Here is a 19499-nt window from a genome sequence, read left to right as displayed (position 1 = left end):
AGAGAAAACACAACTTGGAAAAAAAAAAATCAAAGGAAAGGTATTTTTAAAAAAAAATTTTTAGTAATATATTTCAAAGTTGACAAAAAAGTAACGGTGTCCCTGGAACCCTCCTGTATTGCTGGTGGGAAAGTAAAATGGTGTAGTCACTTTGGAAAACACTTCAGCAGGTTCCTCAAAAAGTTGAGCATGACCTGGCAATTCCATTCCTATGTATATACCTAGGAGAACTGAAAACATATGTTCACACAAAAACTTGTGCAGAAATGTTAATAACAGCATTTTTCATAATAGCCAAAAAGTAGAAACACCCAAATATCCACCAACTGATGGACGAAATGTAGTATATCCATACAACAGAATATTATTCAGCCATAGTAAGCAATAAAGTACTGTTACATGCTACACATGGATGGACCTTGAAAACATCACCTTAAGTGAAAGAAGCCATTCACAAAAAGCCACACATTGTATGATTCCGTTTATATGAAATGTTCAGAATATTCTTGATATTCTATGATAGAAAGACTGTTCTTTCTATCATAGAGACAGAAATTAGTGATTGCCAAGGAAAAGGGGGAATTGGGACTAACTACTAACAGGTTAAACTGGGTTCATTTGTAGGTGATGAAAATGCTTCCAGATTAGACAGTGATGACGACGATACAACACAGTAATATACTAAAAACCAGAGAAATGTACAGTCAACCTTCTGTATCCACAAGGTTCTGCATCCATAGATTTAACCAACTGTGCATCAAATACAGTCAGGGAAAAAAAATTCCAGAAAGTTCCAAAAAGCAAAACTTAAATTTGCAACTGCAGGCAACTATTTACATTGTATTTACAACTATTTACGTTGTATTAGGTATTATAAGTAACCTAGAGAAGATTTAAAGTATACGGAATAAAGTGCATGGTTTGTACGCAAATACTAAACCATTTTATATTAGGGACTTCAGATCCAGGGATAGAGGGGAGGCGGGTGGGGGAGTCCTGGAACCAATCACTCCACAGATACTGAGGGATGACTATACACTTTATAGGGGTGAATTTTATGTTACGTGAATTATATCTCAATTTCTGAAGTTTTTTAAAAACTAAGGGTGGCCCTAATGGATGAATGTTCCTAAACACTAACATCAACAGCTGCTAACATCAGGAAAGACAACGAACTGTTTTGTGCCTTCTGATGGAAGACCTCATCACCACCTGTGAAGTAGTCTTGTCCCCCATTACCACCCCAAAAAAGAAAATAAACCAATATGTATCAAGACCCTGTATCCGACTAACCAAGTTACAGGGAAAACAAACAGGACAACAGAACATGTTAAACTGTATCAGAGATGCACTCAGCAAAACAGACTCTGGGAAACTTTATAGGACCAAAGATCTGATTTCTTCAACAAAAAATGGCAAAGAAAAGGAAAGAAAGATGGAGGGGGTTCCAATAGCAATGTGTTATTTAGATCCTGATTCAAACAAACTCTTCAAAGATAACTGAGAAAACTGGAAATTCAAACAGCGTATATTTGATAATATCAATAAATTAGGGAATTGTTCATTTTCTTAATTTGGTATGCAACTACAACTGTTGTCTTTTTAAAGTCCTTATCTTTTAGATATATACTGAAATATTCATGGATGAAATTGTATGTTTCTGGGATTAGCTTCAAAATAATTTGGGACAGGGAAGGAGTGGACAGAAGTATAAGTAAAATAAGATTGGTCATGAGTTGTTACTGAGTGATGAGTGACAAGTTTATGGGAGGTCACAGATTGCTATATTGCTCTTTGTTTAAAACTCTCCATAATAAAAATTAAAGGGTATATGTAATACAATCATATAATACATCCTTTACAATATGAAGGATAAACTCTTAAGAGAGGAGCATGAATGGAGGGAAACCGCTAAGATTCCTCCAGAGAAATCAGGCAGGAGGAACACCCTGAACTAAAACAGTTGTAGTAAAGAAATTTAAAGCACAGATTAAGTCAGTGTTACTTCCTTAGGTCAGTGGTTAGGCTTCAAGTATATTCGAAGCCAAAAAATTGTTTTTTAACTAGCAAAGGCTCCAAAGTTTTTATGCAAAGAAGACTATATTTCCAAAAAATTAATAATCACGGAATTAAAATATATTTTAGGATACTGAGGCTATCTATATTAGATAGCCCACTGAATCACTAAAGTCCAGCTCACACTTCCCACAAAGTTCTTTCCTGCTTTAGAACTTATTTTAATGCTATTCCTTTCCACTGAAAAACCTATGGTTAGGTAGTCACACTTCAGATCTCAAAGTATACTTATCCTCCTAAGGGTTTCACAAAAATTAAATGCGTTAAGATATGTATTAACAACTTAAAATAATTCTTGGCATATAGGAACTGCTCAATAATTGCTTAGCTATTTACCTGAAAGCTCACTATCTACACAGGTTTCCCATCACCATTTATTTTCTCAGCATCCTGTTAATTTCTGATTTATCACATTTTATTATTTCTCAAGTACTGCACCAGCAGTAAGGTCCTTGCTTCATATATCATTATATACCCAGTATGTAGCACAAAATAACACTGAAATATATTCACTGAATAATCATACTAGAATCAATAAGACCCAAAGACTCAACATTTTTAGAAGGACCCATTGATCTCTTTAGCATCTGCCAATGGGAAGGATGATAATAAACATTAGCAATAACAGGGAGGCTTCCCTGGTAGCACAGTGGTTAAGAATCTGCCTGCCAACGTAGGGAACACGGGTTAAAGCCCTGGTCTGGGAAGATCCCACGTGCTGCGGAGCAGCTAAGCCCATGTGCCACAACTACTGAACCTGTGCTCTAGAGCCCACAAACCACAACTGCTGAGCCCACATGCCACAACTACTGAAGCCTGCATGCCTAGAGCCCATGCTCCACCACAAGAGAAGCCACTGCAGTGAGAAGCCTGCGCACTGCATCGAAGAGTAGCCCCTGCTCGCCTCAACTAGAGAAAGCCTGCACGCAGCAACGAAGACCCAACGCAGCCAAAAATAAATAAATAAAATAAATTTATTAAAAAAAAAATTAACGGAATAAAGGAGAATAAACAAGTTAAGTGTCTTTTGTGGGGGAAAGAGGCAGGCATTTGAGGTGAACTGAATAATGGATATATTGAATTTGAAGTAGAAAATTTAAACAGGAAGTTAGAAATACATCTGAGACATCTGAAAGTAAAAAATACAGTAGTGACTAAGAACATGGCCTCTAGAGTCAGTCTGCCTAGGTTTAAATCCCAGCTCTGCTACTCCTAGTTATACGATCTTAGGCAGATTACTTAACCTCCAGGCCCCAATAGTCTAGTGTCAAAAAAAAAAAAAAAAAACCCCACCAACAACCAAAGAAACCAATTGTGCTCACCTCATTGGGTTTTTTTAGGATTAAAAGACTAAATACTGAAGCATCGGAATAACAGCGAAAAACAAAAACAAAAAACACAGTATATTTCGAAATTTACAGTGAAAACAAAAAGAACCAGAACCCCAAGTAATGATAACTGAGACCAAAGGAGAGGAAACATATGAAAAGTGATAAGTGGACCAAAGGGAAAATAAGAAATTACAGAATATAGGTCAAAGAAAAGGATTTTGAGGAAGAAACTGTCAAAAGCAGAAAGTGTTGGTTAAGTGCATATAATCTGTAAGAAGGCCTCAAGATTTGGCAATTTGAAGGTCAATCACCAACAGAAAGAAGTGTTCTACAAAGTGCTTAGCTAGGTATAAGGAGAGAGAGCAAAAAAAGACTATACAGCAGGATTAAGGGGTAAATGGAGAAAAGAAATCTAGATTAGGGGTCCCTAGACTTTCTGTTTCCAAGGACTTCAAAAAAGAAACAGGGAGAATATGACATAAGATTGTGGACTCTTAATTCTATCAAATAAAAATTTTTTTACTCTACTGTCACCACCATTTGAAAAAGGAAAACTGCATAACAGCAAGTCTTTATGAAGGCTAAAACTCTCAGAATAAAAGGAACGCCTTTATGAAAAATCTTTATACTGTTCTTATTTTGTATAATTTCATAGATTTATAAAAATCTTGTAATAGAAAAGGAACAAGGATTTGAAAATCATTATTCTAGACTACCCTAAGAAAACCCTGGCAATAAAAGATTAAAAGGGAAACAATTACCTCCCCCCATTAAAAATGAAGAAATCAGCTTATGTCTGAGAGAAACATCTCCTATTAAGATCTTTAGGTGGCAATAGCTGTCACGTTATGACAAATCTGTTTGCCAGAGTGTGCAAACACAAACACTAATTAAAAGTTTACACTTGGGCTTCCCTGGTGGTGCAGTGGTTGAGAGTCCTCCTGCTGATGCAGGGGACACAGGTTCGTGCCCCGGTCCGGGAAGATCCCACATGCCGTGGAGCGGCTAGGCCCATGAGCCATGGCCACTGAGGCTGCTTGTCCAGAGCCTGTGCTCCGCAATGGGAGAGGCCACAGCAGGGAGAGGCCTGCGTACCGCAAAAAAAAAAAAAAAAAAAAGTTTACATTTGCTGGAGAATTAGTAATTTTAGAATACAAACTCCAGGACTACATTTTCTATGTATTACCTATGCTGTATTTTTATAGTTGGCACACAAGCATTTTGTATATACCATAAGTGCATTTATTACACACTAACTACAGAAAAAAATATAAGGACATATTTGCAATATATATAAACTAGACCTGGCATGCCATGGGGCTCAATACAACTTTTTTGAAATGTACTGAAGTGGTGTATGCCACATAATGAATTACAAGGCAGATTCCATTTCTACAAAAAATACCAAAACAACAATACAACACAATGGTTTCAAGAGTGGTAATAAGACCAAACAAAGCCTTTGGATTCAGATAAACCTGGGTTCAAATCTCAGCTGCAATACTTTATAGCTGGCAAAGTTATTTAAACTGTTTGTGTTTCCTCATCTGTAAAATAGAAATGATACCTACCGCATAAGGTTGTAGTGCTGATGAAATGGCAGTTATAATTTCTATTTAATGTGACTGCCAAAATCCCACAAGCAGTCCAGTACATTTTTTCCCAAGTCCTAGACCAAATCAATCCAAATCTCTGGAGGATGAGACAAAGGCCTGCATACTTTTTATAGTTTTACAAGTGATTACCACTAGCACTCTCTTCTAGAAATCACTGTCCTAGAGCCTTATTAACAAAGCTTTACCTAAGTCCCAGGTAAGGAACCATCACAAAGATGAAAGAGCGTTAAGACATCCTTTGGTTTAGTTCCAATCTTCTAAGAAAGACCTTTACCCAAAATTCCTTTTACAGGGAAGAGAACCATAATGCAAACTTCCAGTTTAAAATCCTTTCCAAAGCCAGGAAATTTAATTCCACACTGAAATTTTATATCAAAGTGAGGTATACCTTAGGCTCGTTGTATTCATTATTGAATAGTTTTAATACTGAATACTTTAAATAATGTATAGATGAACAGTGTACCGAAGGATGTATACCATAACGATATGCAACTTCTCTTATTTCTGTTATCTTTCTTAAAATTAAGTTTAAGTTTACAATTTAAATCCATTCACGCTTCACTTGAACTTTCCCAATAAATTTTTTATTCAACACATACATTTTAAAATGTGCATCTCACAAGCATTCTTACTAAAGACTGAAGACGTGTAAAACAAATTCAGCATTCCAGAAGCAAACCTAAAATCCTATTAACTAATTAGCCCAATAAAACATTTTAGAGAAATATACAGAGCAAAAATACACAATCATGAACATTTTATTCCAAAAGAATCAGTGTGAAATAATAAAAATTCCTGGAAAAAGTTAAGAGTCTAGAAACACTGCAGAACTTCTTCAAAAAAAAGCAAACCAAAAAAGTTTAGAAGGACTATATCAGAACTAATATGCCAACTGCAGATAAACTGAAAGCAAGCAAGCAAAATCAATCTTCCTTAAAAGACTTCGGTCAAGAAGAGAATTAGAAGGGAAAGCAAGGGCTAGGGTAGACAATATAGATAGACCTCACTGCTGTACAGATTTTTTACTAATTTAGACACAAGACATTTTTCAGCTACTTACACCAGTGAAACTTATGAATGACTAATGCAATTGCTAACTTGAAAAGTGTTTAAATTCAAGCTTTTTTATAACAATACAAAGGTTATAAACACTGTATCAGGGACTGGTGAAATATTATTTAGTGAGCCCAAGCCTCAATGCATTAGTAAATGCAATTTTAAAAAATAAATGCCTCACACCGAATATTAAGTTTGCACATGGTGTTGTAAAAGTTGTACATCAACAGAACTCTATACATCCCAGATATTTTAAAGCAGAGTACACACACAAAAAAAACAATTTTGACTTTAGCTTTTTAAATGTTATATTTTTAAGAGCCCAATAGTGTATCAAAGCACTAAAACACTGAATTGACTAACAGGTGTTAATTTATAATTAAGTTTCTTAAGACTTGGTAAAGTGTCAAAATATATGTTTCTTACTTTTCAAAAGTTTAACTTTCCCAACTTTGTAGAGACAAATAAAAGTCGACTGGTTCAAAATCAAACTGAAGATATACATATTTGTTTGAGGACACCCTTTTTAAGCTAATCCAATCTTCCTTCTTTCAACACTGCATTTCCCTAACCATTCACCCCAGGCATATATGACATGTATGTCAGCGAACAATACTACTTACATTCTAAATATATACCAGTCTGAAGAACAGGTGCAACACTATTTAGATGCATGCCTTTTTTCTTCTAAGCCTAAATTTGCCTTAGAAAGTGATTTTAAAATAAACACAAACACCCAGAAGAGCTGAACAATACTTTAAAAAAGATGTAGTCCTTCTGAAATACAAGACATAAGTCCTTAAAACACCAACAATCTTCCAAAAGTTAGGTAAACCAACCTATCAAAGTTTCACCTTAAGACTGAGTCCGGCTCAATTATGAAGGATCCTGAGGATATTTAACTTTGCTTCCCCTGCGTGAGTTGGTAACGTGAGACAAGTACGCTTTACTCCAAGTTAATATTAAATCTTCATAAAGACGGCACAGATATTCTGGTTTGGCTTTTTATGTGTAAAGAAGGGGATGGAGGACGGTGAAGGGTATTCTAAAAAGAAAAATTCAGTACAGAGAAGCGTTGATGAGTCAGTCACTAAGAACTCAAAGGGAATCTAAGTAAATAAGGCAGCATCCCAGGTAAGAAGGTACTTAAAGTTGGCGGTAGGAAATGAAAACTTCACAGATCAGCCGCAAGCCATTGTGCTCGGTAGCAGCCCTGGAAAGAAGCGTGGCTGTCAAGGAGTAAGGGTTATCAACTCCGGGGGAGGGGGGCAGACATGCCAAATCGGAAAAGGGGGGTGATCCGGGTAAAGGCGGTAAAATGCCCGTCCCAATCCCTTTCCTCCGGTTCTCCATCTCAAGAGGCACAAACAAGAGCAAGCTCAGTGCCCAACAGCCCCTCGCCGGACTCTCTCCCACAGAGAGGAACTCGGCCCCAAGCCCCGGAGACCCGCGCAGGCCGCCTCCGGAGGAGCCCCCGCAGACGCCATACTAAAAGCCAAAATGGCTGCCCCAAGGAAGCCCGCACCGCGCAGCTAGTGAGGACTGGGTAACAAGCTTCTGCGGGAAGGGGGGAGGGGGGCTAGAGGAAGAGCCGTCGCCAGGACCATCGCCCCCTGAGCCGCACAGGTAGGTTTCTCTCGGCCTCCCAAGGCCTCGAGCTCCGACTGAGGGGAGTGCCGGCCCCACCCCCCACCCCCATATCCGCGCCACCCCCCACCCCCCACCCCCACCCCCCGGCCGGGAACCCCGCCGCCGCAGCCGTCCCGCACACCGACCCCAGCGAGGTACCTGCAGTTCGGCCCGCTCCACCTCCCAGTGCGCCCGCTCCATCTCGAACCGAGCCCACTCGTGCTGGATGTAGTGCAGGATCCCTGGGATAGTGTACTGCTGCGGCCGGGACAGCTCTGGGCCTGCCGCGGGACCCGTTCCCTCGGCGGCCGGAGCACCCCCGCCGCCCGCCGCTCCATTCCCCCCGGGCGAAAGGCTCATGTTCCCCCCAGGTCCCTGCTGCTGCCGTGGAGGGGCCGCCATCCCTGGGCCGCCACCACCGCCTCCGGCGAGCTCGTCCATTGTGTGTGGGGCCCCGGCCGGGGCGCAGGGCGAGACGCCGACTGCTGGGGGAAGGGCCGGGGAGGGTGGCCCCGCGCTGGCGGCGGGGCGGAGGCCGGCTGGGAGAGGGGCGGGGAGGGGGCTGTTGCTGAATGCCTGCCGTAGGTCAGAGCAGGGAGCTGCCGGCCGCCGCCATTACAGTCCCTCCTCCATCTGCCAGTTTCACTCACTCACTTTAGGGGAGGGGGGGGCCGCGGCGGGAGGGGGAAGGGGGTGCAGGGTTGGGAAGGAGAGAGACGTAGGGCCGCCGCTCCCGCGCAGCATGCCGGGTAGAGAACGCCACTGCCGCCACTCGCCTACTAGCCAAATAGAGTCCGGCCTCCCCCTACGCAAGCGTACTGAGGACGCAGTCGGGTTGCCGTTAGAGGCGGGGAAGGAGATTCGGCCCCGCCCCTAAGCCCGCCCCACAGGCTCGCTGCGGGATTCTGGCGGTGGAGTCCGGACGGTGGGCCACCGAATCCAATCTTTGGAAGAGAGTTGGTCTCTGCCTTCCCAGGAATCCGTATCCCTCTCTCAGTCAGTCCCCAGCGCCGTTCCCTACCCAAAGGTCTCAGCGGCGCGCCTGCCTTTGGAGCTGGGTTTTAACCTAGTTGGTCGCTCTGGCCGGCCGCAGCCGGTCCCGGATTCCTGACGTTTCTTTTGCATTCCTTGCGTGTTTTCTGGCAGTCCCAGAGGGTCGGGCCTCTTTCTCTGCCTGTCACTCTCTCTTTCTCTGGTTTCCTAGCACCAGGCAGTTCCCGGGGCTTTGGGGACGTTCTCTTTTGGCAAAGAGCCCAGATCTTCCCGGACGTGGAGACTGATTCTCTGTCTCTGGGCTTTGGTCCCAGTTCTGTGCTCCCTGTCGCGCGTCGCAGCTTGTACCACTTTGCCTCCCTTCTTTCCTATTCTGGGGTGGGTTGTGTTTGGTGAGTTTGACAGGGGAGCAGTAGCGATTGTTTTCATTTTTCTTTTGGGAGAAGAGAAGGTGAAAATCTTTAGATCTTGATAGTGGGCAGAGGGAGAAAGAAAACTGGAGGGGACTGGTTAAACTAACAATTTGATATTTTAGAAGTGAATGAGCTCACAAATATTGTCATTCATAACAGAATCTTTTGATGGAAATAGAAAATAAGAGCATTGTGAAGACAATTTAAAACCCTAGATGAACGGCTAAAAATGTTTTCCTGTGTTGTTTTAGTGAATGTAATATACACATAAAAGACAAGGTTAATCTTTTAAGTACCGTAGTGTGTGTGTTTATGTGCTTAGGTTGCATGGAAACATCCTTAATGAACTAGTAAGTTTCTAAAAGTTAATGTAGCTAATAACCATTTGGTTAAAAAATAGGGCAAAAATGATATTTAACAACAATAAGGAAAAAAGATTCATTAATTACAGCTATGCAGGAAAATCGCATATAACATTTATTGCATTCAAATTTTTCGCTTCTCTACTACCCATAAAATTTTCACTATGGAATATACACGACCACTCGGTGTAATTTCCAAGAGATAAAGTAGTACATCTTATTTTATCATGTCTGCTTTACTGTTATTATAGTTTAATGGAGAGTGAATTGGACTTGTTACCCATGCTGCCATGTTTTATTTACGTATGAAATGATGTCTGAGGTCACAGGATGATTAAGAACTATTTCTCCATTTCATAGCAACCAACATACAACCTGCTCATTCAATCTTGTTCATTTGCGAGGGGCCTCAGAGCACGTAAAAAGTTCAAAAATACTGTACTGCCTCAAGACCCATATACATCAAGAAAAATTTGTGAGAGGGTGTGACTGATCTCCCTTACGTTGGCATCAAAAGAAGAGAAGCATATCCACTAATATTTCCTGCTGGTATGTCAAGTTCAAGTGAAGACTGGATTTATAATCCTTTTTCCTCCCCACTCACCTTCAAAAAAGACCAAACTCTGCTCTTCTATTACCTATCATATTAAGTGGCACCACATTCAAACCTGAGGCCTGGCAGTCATTCTAGTACCTTTCCTTCACTTGGCCCCCTCATCCAATCCCTTTCTCAGTAATATCTTTTATATCTATTCCATATCTTCATACATGTCTTAATTTAAACCTTCCCACCTTTACTGTTCCCCCGCCTTCCACTACCACTGATGCCTGAGTGATCTTCAAAAGTCCGATCTGATCCTATCATTCTCTGCTTAAAATATATTAATGATCACCAGACTTACGATAAAGCCCAAATTTTAGCATAGTATATAAAAGTCCTTATTGCCTAATTTACCATCACACCATCATGGTATCCCATTCTCTCCAGCTAATCTGCAGCACCGTTTTGGGTTCCTCAAATGTGTAATGCTGTTTCATTCCACAAGAATTTAATACATGCTGTATCCAACTGGATTTCCTTCCCTTCTTCCTTCAAAACTCATCTCAAGTATTTCTTCCTCCAAGAAGCTTTCCAGATCCGTGAATTATTTAGTATAGTATCCTAATAGTATCCCATGCTTAACTCCTAATACTTATTACATTGTATTTAAATTGTCTGTCTATGTACTCCTCGGTGACACTCATACTAAACACTATGAAAGCAAGACAGTCACATAACAGGTACTGCAAATATTTGCTTCACTTATTTACTTTTTTTTTTTTAATTTCTGGATTGGCTACTATTTTTCAGATGCTCTGTAAGTCGCTGGTGAACCACTATGAATCAAACAGACATAATCTCTGCCTTCACAGACTTTCCAGTCTAGTTTTAGGCAAATTACTTAGCACCAAGCACCCTTACTTCCTCAAAGTCTTATCCAGATCTGTCTCTTACACTCCCTATTTGAAGAATTCCAGTTGAACATGTCTGGATTCACTTTGTCCATGGTTTTATAAATGTCAACAATGCAATCCTAAACCATATTCTTCCCAGATCATAGCCATTTATCTGCAGGATTGTAGCCTAGAGGGGCAGGACCTATGCCCCTCTTGTTGAAAACTGTACCCCCAGTGCCTGGGACAGTGAAATCCCCAATAAATGTTTGATGAATAACTTAAATTCATACTAGACTAATATGAATATTTTTCCTTCACCTCAGTCTTTTTTTTTTTACCAGTTTTTGCTACCATTGTACCAGTTATCTCTTGAGGTTCAATGACCAGAACTGTCATGAGCACTAATAGTAAAAGACACCAAAATTTTCTCCTCTATTGGGAGATTATTTTTTACAGTATTGATGTTGTGCTTTGTGTACATGACTCCAAGGACAGTCTGCAGTTAGCTCCTAGAATCTTGTTCTCTGTAGGTAATGAGCTTTCCCAGTCTCACCTACAACTCACCTAACTGGAATTCCCTTCCTAAACTGTGACTGAGTCATTTCCTCTTTTCAGCATCAACCTTTGAAACTTCTTGTTTGTTCTGTCCTTTCATCAGTCTTGTTCATTTCTCCTCCACTCCCATTGATTCTCTCAGTTTCAATGCCTGCCTATTTATATCTTTAATCAGTTTAGAATTTTAAGGTTTTTTTTCCCCATTAGCTAATCTTAGACACCTGTGTTTTTATTCTACCTGACCAAAAAGAGACTTGTCACGTTTCATGTGCATATATTATATCAACAAAAGTATGTTAAGGAATTCTAGTCTTTTAAATACATCAGAGTGCTTAACACTCAGATGCCTTCTTCCCAGTTATTGCAATACCTGATGTACAAAGTGTTTTGACCCTGACTTTGAGAACTATGTGAATTCCTTCCCAGACATCATATTATTTCATTGGTACATACTTCTCTAGGTATCTTTAACAGATTTTTTTTTTAACATACACTATACCATTATCACACCTATAAAATTAATGGTAATTCCATTGTACAGTCATCCTACTAACAAAGAGCTCAGACTGGTTCATAATCACTGATCTAGTCATCTTTTTCCATCATCTGAAAAGATTGTGACAAGTATTCTTATCTCTATGAAGAGAGAAAGCTGAGATAAGAGTTCTGGGTCACTTCCGCAGCCATTAGTAGAATAGGAAGTATTCCTACTCTTATATCAGTGAGTATACATGTTTATTTGGAAACAAGAGATAAAGTCTCCCTTTACAATTCTGCCTCTTTCTGTCCTGTAAATGGATTTAATATTACTACCTCTGGCTCCCAAATCATTTGCACTTTTGAAATCATTTTTTAGGTAGTTTCAGGGTGATTCAGTCACTTGGGGAAATTACATAGTGTTTACATTTATAAATATAGAAAACAAATGAATATTAGAGCCCAGAGAAATATCTTTGAGAAGAGTTGGCATGTGTTCAAAAACCAAACGAGCAAAGTGTATAATGGAGATGGAACAGAAAAGGAGGCAGCTTTGACCTGCACTGTGGTTTAACCAGCATAATAAGATCAGGTATCTACTTTTCATTAAAGCAGTTGCTTGTGGCCAAGAAAAGTATAGAAATATATGCAGGACACCTGAACTATTCAAATAGTAGATTGTGTGGAAAAGAAAAGGAATAGGACTTTCACAGATTACAGAAAAATAGGCACCAAGACCTTCAGGAAACTGTGCATGCTATATAAAATTCTAGTCCAAGTTCATTCCTGAATTGTCTCCTGGGTAATATGAGTCAGCAGTAGGCTGTGATAATACTGTATAATAGCTAACTCATAGAGATGTCAAAATTGAAAGGGAAAAAAGAAAAAAGGATTGCCTGGAGCCAAGTCCCTCCTGAACATTGGGTAAAAGTGAACAACCAGCTCTATAAACATTAGAACCAAATGACTGGAAAATGTGACTGAATGGGAAATTGCCAAAACTTTCCTAGGTAATAATTTAACAATCTTGGAAATGTGGTTTGTCTCCTGTTGGAGCAGCAGGGGAGAATGTTCAGAAGAATGGTACCAGACATGGACACCTTGCCTGGGAAATCTCTGCTAAAGACAGTGTTTCCTTTGGAAAATATTTTAAATTTGGCAAAAATTCACAAAACCTTATTTTTTTATGATAACATTTTTAAAGATGGTAACCTTTAGTTTTGTCTATTAATAGACTAACCTAAAGTACCTGACAATTACCCTACAAAAAAAGATTAAAGAATTCTTTAGAGCATTTTTAAATAACTCCTATTGCTCCTTTTGTATTATAGCTTTCAGTATAGGAATCGGATGTTGTAAATCATGTTGTGCGTAAGACTTTTTATTTTTGGCCGCACAGCATGTGGTATCTCAGTTCCCTGACCAGGGACTGAACCCATGCCCCCTGCAGTAGAAGCTCCAAGTCTTAACCAGCGGACCACCAGGGAAGTCGCTAGACATTTTTATTTAACTTTTTATTTTGGATTTCAGTCATTCAAAAGTAGGAAAAAAAAGTCTAATGAATTGCCATTTTCAACAGTTATCAAGACTTTGCCATTCTTATTTCATCTATTCCCCTTTTTCTCTGTGTGAGGAATTTTTTTTGACTATTAAAAAAGTTTAATAAGAAAGTTTAATATGAAAATGTACACTGCTCAATTTTTTATATGATAGTAAAACGGGCCCTTTGAGATGGGACATGAGGAAGCAATTGATTTCTTTGATGAACACAACCTTTGTTTATACTCATTCCAAGGCTTCTAACATGATGATACTTATACTGCCATTCCAGTATTCTGTCACCCACTAATTGCTGTCTCTGCACATTCATCTATTGAAAGATTCATAAAGGAATCAAATCCCCAAAGATTCCTTGGGCATGTCCACCACCATTTGATTTCAGTGATAACTTCTTGTCCATACATTTTTCAACTTAGGAGGGTGAGCCTTGCTTATGGCGTCTACTCAACAAGCTCAAAGATTCCTTGAAATGGAATTTGTGGCCTCCCTCACACTTCCATGGCCGGCCCTCGGAATAATTTAAAGTAAATCCCAGACATCATGTTATTTCACTGGTATATACTTCTCTAGGTATCTTTAACATATTAGGACCTTTTTATTTTCAACATACCACAATACCATTATCACACCAATGAAATTAGTGGTAATTCCATTATACAGTATAATCCCTAGTCCATCATCAATTCCCCCAATTATCTAAAAAAAATTTTTTTTAGGAGTTGGTAATTTCAAATCAGGATCCAAACAAAATCTATATATTTCCTTTATTTGTTGTATCTTTAGGTCTTTTTTTATTTGTCTCCACCCTCACCCCCACATTGTCATGCCATTTATTTGTTGAAGAGGTGAGGTTATTTATCCTGCAGAATTTCCCACATTTGGCTGGTTGCATTTTTATTGTATTATTTAGCATATTCCTTTCTCCTCTATTGTCTGTAAACTAGGATTTAGATCTAGAGGCTAGGTTTGATTCAGGTTTTAATTTTTTTTGGTAAAAATATTTCTACATTGGGGATGCAATGTACTTTCTATTGCATCACACCAGGCAGCACATAATGTCTAGTTGTCTCAGTTTTAGTACTGTAATGTACTAAACTTGATCAGCCTGATCTAGCTATTGTCAGCCTTAGCTAGCTAGCTAGCTGTCTTTTAACACATATATTGTGCTCTACTCTCAACAGTTTCTGCTCAGCGCGGAGTCTGTCTTTCTATTAAAGAGCTTCCACTGGATGTTGCCGAGCCTTTGGGGTCCTGGTTGGGACCTTTCCTTGCACTCGTTGGCAAAAGAGATCTTGCCAGATCTCCTCCCAGTTCTCAGTGTGGTACTTGGATTCCCTCCTGGGGTTCCCACGTCAAGGAGGGGGGGCGCCCTTCCTTTGGATGATGATTTGGTGATTTCTGGGTTCCTTGGCCCTTTTGACCCTTACAGGACCACATTTTCAAACCTCCACTTCTGCTGGCACAGGTGTGGTTCCCCCTTTCTAGTTGCTAAGGGTAGTTAGTGTTCTGGAGTTCTAGGGGATGTTTTTCCCTTGGTTTTTGGTAAAGATGTTACTGTATAGTTTTTTCTTTTTTTCCATCCTCGTGGCTCTCACGGTTTTTTGTAAGGGAATCCTGGGAACTTCCAAAACTGCTTTGCTACTAACACCACTCCCTTGCCTCTCTGCACTCTTGGTGTTTTAAGGTTTAAATTGCCTGCTAGTTAACCTAAATTTATTTATTAGAGCCCTGCTATTGAAATAACTTATTTGATCACTGCTAAAATAATTGTGACATTTTTGCTATTCAGAGATGTGAGATATAAGTGAGTGTAAATTTAAGTATCAATAATATCCTCTGGGAACAGTTGGGCAGGCTCTTGTCTGACAACTTTACTCTCCTGTTTACATTTTCAGCCAGGAGCTGTAACATGTTGCTGTACTTTACTGTGAAATTCAGTAAAGCAAAAAGTGCTCCTGGGCAAAGGGCAGCCAAGCAGTCCACCTGAAAGGCTCTGTGTTTACCCTGACACCTGATCGGAACAAGAATGATACTAAATTCAGATACGTGTCTGAAAACTTGCCTTGGACAGCATTTGCTGGGTATGTTTTATCTGTTGGAAGTAGAAAGGGAGATTAGCTGAACTCACTAAGAGAGCGAGTCAGACATAAGAATTTTGGAAGTTTAGGTCTGATTACAAATGTTAAACACACTGTAATAAATGCAGTAGTATGAGCTTTTCTGTCCTAAAGTTTCACATTATCTGATTAAGCCACTTCTTAGGCTTTAGGCTCCCTGTTGAGATCAACTGAAAGCAAATAGTCTGTTAGAATTGCACCTTTTATGATACACTCTGGGGTCAAGATTAAACATGCCAAAATATGCACATATAGCCATTAGCCAGTGAAAGCTTTTGAATAGAGGGTACAAACTGGGTAGACCTAGATTTATGCTAGTGAATGGAGAGTGAAATTGTACGTCCATTGGTCATATTACAGCCATCACTGAATTACTGGAGTCTTGAGGCAAACCTGGAGGTAAAGAGCAGTGGGTGAGAGCACAGACACTGGATACTGGCTAACATGATTGAGTCCTTCCTCTGTCATTTTACTTGGTGACCTTTGGCAAGTGACTAAGTTTTCATATCTGTGAAGTGGAGATAAAAACAGTCTCTAACTCATAAAGCTATTATGGGGATTGAATGAGTGTAGGTAAAGCATTCGAAACAGCAGCGCCTGGCTGTTTGGTAAGCACTGTGTGTTTTCTATTCTTATTATCTCTCTTCAAGAGTTGTTTTGTTGGGTTATTAGGACATCTTATCACAAAGGGTGAATAATGCCTCTCAGGTTACAGCAGCAGATTCTTTCATGACCACCATCAAATATCAGGAGCATTAATTACTCATTTGAATTAGAGTTAGTTGTGACCATGTAACTAACAAAAAAGATAGATCCTGTTGGTTGAGTAAACTGATCCTCAAATTAAGGTTTAATACAGTAACTTTTGTGTTTCCTTGTTTCTTTTAAAGCAGTGATCTGCAAAATGGAGCCATAATTTTCTAAGTGACCTCTTCAGGACTGAAAAATGTTAATGTAGCTTTTAATACTGCTTCATTTTAACTCAAGACACACTTCATTTAATTAGGAAGATCTTAAATAATAATTTCAATATATAACTGTAGTTTTACAGTATTCTTTTCTTTTTTTTTAACATCTTTATTGGAGTATAATTGCTTTACAGTCTTGTGTTAGTTTCTGCTGCATAACAAAGTGAATCAGCTATATGCGTAACACATATCCCCATATCCCCTCCATCTTTCATCTCCCTCCCACCTTCCTTATTCCACCCCTCTACGTGGTTGCAAAGCATCAAGCTGATTTCCATGTGCTATGCAGCTGCTTCCCACTAGCTATCTGTTTTACATTTGGTAGTGTATATATGTCAGTGCTACTCTCTCACTTCGTCCCAGCTTCCCCTTCCCCCTCCCCGTCTCCTCAAGTCCATTCTCTACGTCTGCGTCTTTATTCCTGTCCTGCCGCTAGGTTCATCAGAACCTTTTTTTTTTTTAGATTCCATATATATGTGTTAGCATACTGTATTTGTTTTTCTCTTTCTGACTTACTTCACTCTGTATGACAGAGTCTAGGTCCATCCACCTCACTACAAATAACTGTTTCGTTTCTTTTTATGGCTGAGTAATATTCCATTGTATATGTATGTGCTACATCTTCTTTATCCATTCATCTGTCAATGGACACTTAGGTTGCTTCCATGTCCTGGCTATTGTAAATAGTGCTGTAATGAACATTGTGGTACATGACTCTTTTTGAATTATGGTTTTCTCAGGGTATATGCCCAGTAGTGGGATTCCTGGGTCATCTGGTAGTTCTATTTTTAGTTTTCTAAGGAACCTCCATGCTGTTCTCCATAGTGGCTGTATCAATTGACATTCCCACCAACACTGCAAGAGTGTTCCCTTTTCTCCACACCCTCTCCAGCATTTATCGTTTGTAGATTTTTTGATGATGACCATTCTGACTGGTGTGAGGTGATACCTCATTGTAGTTTTGATATGCATTTCTCTAATGGTTAGTGATGTTGAGTATCCTTTCGTGTGTTTGCTGGCAATCTGTATATGTTCTTTGGAGAAATGTCTATTTAGGTCTTCTGCCCATTTTTGGATTGGGTTGTTTGTTTTTTTGATATTGAGCTGTATGAGCTGCTTGTATATTTTGGAGATTAATCCTTTATCAGTTGCTTCCTTTGCAAATATTTTCTCCCATTCTGAGGGTTGTCTTTTCATCTTGTTTATGTTTTCCTTTGCTGTGCAAAAGCTTTGAAGTTTCATTAGGTCCCATTTGTTTATTTTTGTTTTTATTTCCATTTCTCTAGGAGGTGGGTCAAAAAAGATCTTGCTGTGATTTATGTCATAGAGTATTCTGCCTATGTTTTTCTCTAAGAGTTTTATGGTGTCTGGCCTTACATTTAGGTCTTCAATCCATTTTGAGTTTATTTTTGTGTATGGTGTTAGGGAATGTTCTAATTTCATTCTTTTACATGTAGCTGTCCAGTTTTCCCAGCACCACTTATTGAAGAGGCTGTCTTTTCTCCATTGTATACGCTTGCCTCCTTTATCAAAGATAAGGTGACCATATGTGTGTAGGTTTATCTCTGGGCTTTCTATCCTGTTCCATTGACCTATATTTCTGATTTTGTGCCAGTACCATACTGTCTTGATTACTGTAGCTTTGTAGTATAGTCTGAAGTCTGGGAACCTGATTCCTCCAGCTCCGTTTTTCTTTCTCAATATTGCTTTTGCTATTTGGGGTCTTTTGTGTTTCCATACAAATTGTGAAATTTTTTGTTCTAGTTCTGTGAAAAATGCCGTTGGCGTTTGATAGGGATTGCACAGAATCTGTAGATTGCTTTGGGTAGTATAGTCATTTTCACATTGTTGGTTCTTCCAATCCATGAGCATGGTATATCACTCCATCTGTTTGTATCATCTTCAATTTCTTTCATCAGTGTCTTACAGTTTTCTGCATACAGGTCTTTGTCTCCTTAGGTAGGTTTATTCCTAGGTATTTTATTCTTTTTGTTTCAGTGGTAAATGGCAGTGTTTCCTTAATTTCACTTTCAGATTTTTCATCATTAGTGTACAGGAATGCAAGAGATTTCTGTGTATTAATTTTGTATCCTGCTACTCTACCAAATTCATTGATTGGCTCTAGGAGTTTTCTGGTAGCATCTTTAGGATTCTCTATGTATAGTATCATGTCATCTGCAAACAGTGACAGTTTTACTTCTTCTTTTCCAATTTGGATTCCTTTTATTTCTTTTTCTTCTCTGATTGCTGTGGCTAAAACTTCCAAAACTACGTTGAATAGTAGTGGTGAGAGTGGGCAACCTTGTCTTGTTCCTGATCTTAGTGGAAATGCTTTCAGTTTTTCACCATTGAGAACGATGTTGGCTGTGGGTTTGTCATATATGGCCTTTATTATGTTGAGGCAGGTTCCCTCTATGCCTACTTTCTGGAGAGTTTTTATCATAAATGGATGTTGAATTTTGTCAAAAGCTTTTTCTGCATCTATTGATACTATCATATGGTTTTTATCCTTCAGTTTGTTAATATGCTGTATCACATTGATTGATTTGCATATACTGATGAATCCTTGCATTCCTGGGATAAACCCCACTTGATCATGGTGTATGATCCTTTTAATGTGCTGTTGGATTCTGTTTGCTAGTATTTTATTGAGGATTTTTGCATCTATGTTCATCAGAGATATTGGCCTGCAGTTTTCTTTTTTGTGACATCTTTGCCTGGTCTTGGTATCAGAGTGATTGTGGCCTCATAGAATGAGTTTGGGAGTGTTCCTCCCTCTGCTATATTTTGGAAGACTTTGAAAAGGGTAGGTGTTAGCTCTTCTGTAAATGTGTGATAGAATTCGCCTGTGCAGCCTCCTGATCCTGGGCTTTTGTTTGTTGGAAGTTCTTTTTTTTTTTTTTTTTTTT

At 39.3% G+C, this 19499-nt stretch overlaps 2 protein-coding genes across 4 annotated transcripts in view; one reads left to right on the top strand and one right to left on the bottom strand.

The window, feature by feature from the left end:
• STRN3 (striatin 3) overlaps positions 1-8346 on the bottom strand; it is a 113035-nt gene extending 104689 nt beyond the window's left edge. The window contains exon 1 of one of the 3 annotated variants that reach the window (XM_007451267.1): positions 7868-8346. In XM_007451267.1, the coding sequence (XP_007451329.1) occupies positions 7868-8149 (282 nt within the window). In that variant the 5' untranslated portion in view covers positions 8150-8346. The remainder of the gene's footprint in view (positions 1-7867) is intronic. The other 2 variants (XM_007451268.1, XM_007451269.1) reach the window with 2 other exon arrangements.
• The window catches only part of AP4S1 (adaptor related protein complex 4 subunit sigma 1), a 61567-nt gene continuing 49632 nt past the window's right edge, over positions 7565-19499 (top strand). Inside the window, exon 1 of the mRNA XM_007451270.1 lies at positions 7565-7705. The gene's annotated coding sequence lies outside the window, so the exon portion shown is untranslated. The remainder of the gene's footprint in view (positions 7706-19499) is intronic.

Source organism: Lipotes vexillifer, unplaced genomic scaffold, assembly GCF_000442215.2.
Source record: "Lipotes vexillifer unplaced genomic scaffold, Lipotes_vexillifer_v1.1 scaffold1765, whole genome shotgun sequence".
NCBI classification, from domain to species: domain Eukaryota; kingdom Metazoa; phylum Chordata; class Mammalia; order Artiodactyla; family Lipotidae; genus Lipotes; species Lipotes vexillifer.
The sequence above is the reverse complement of the archived record's forward strand: the minus strand, read 5'-3'. Positions and strand labels throughout refer to the sequence as shown.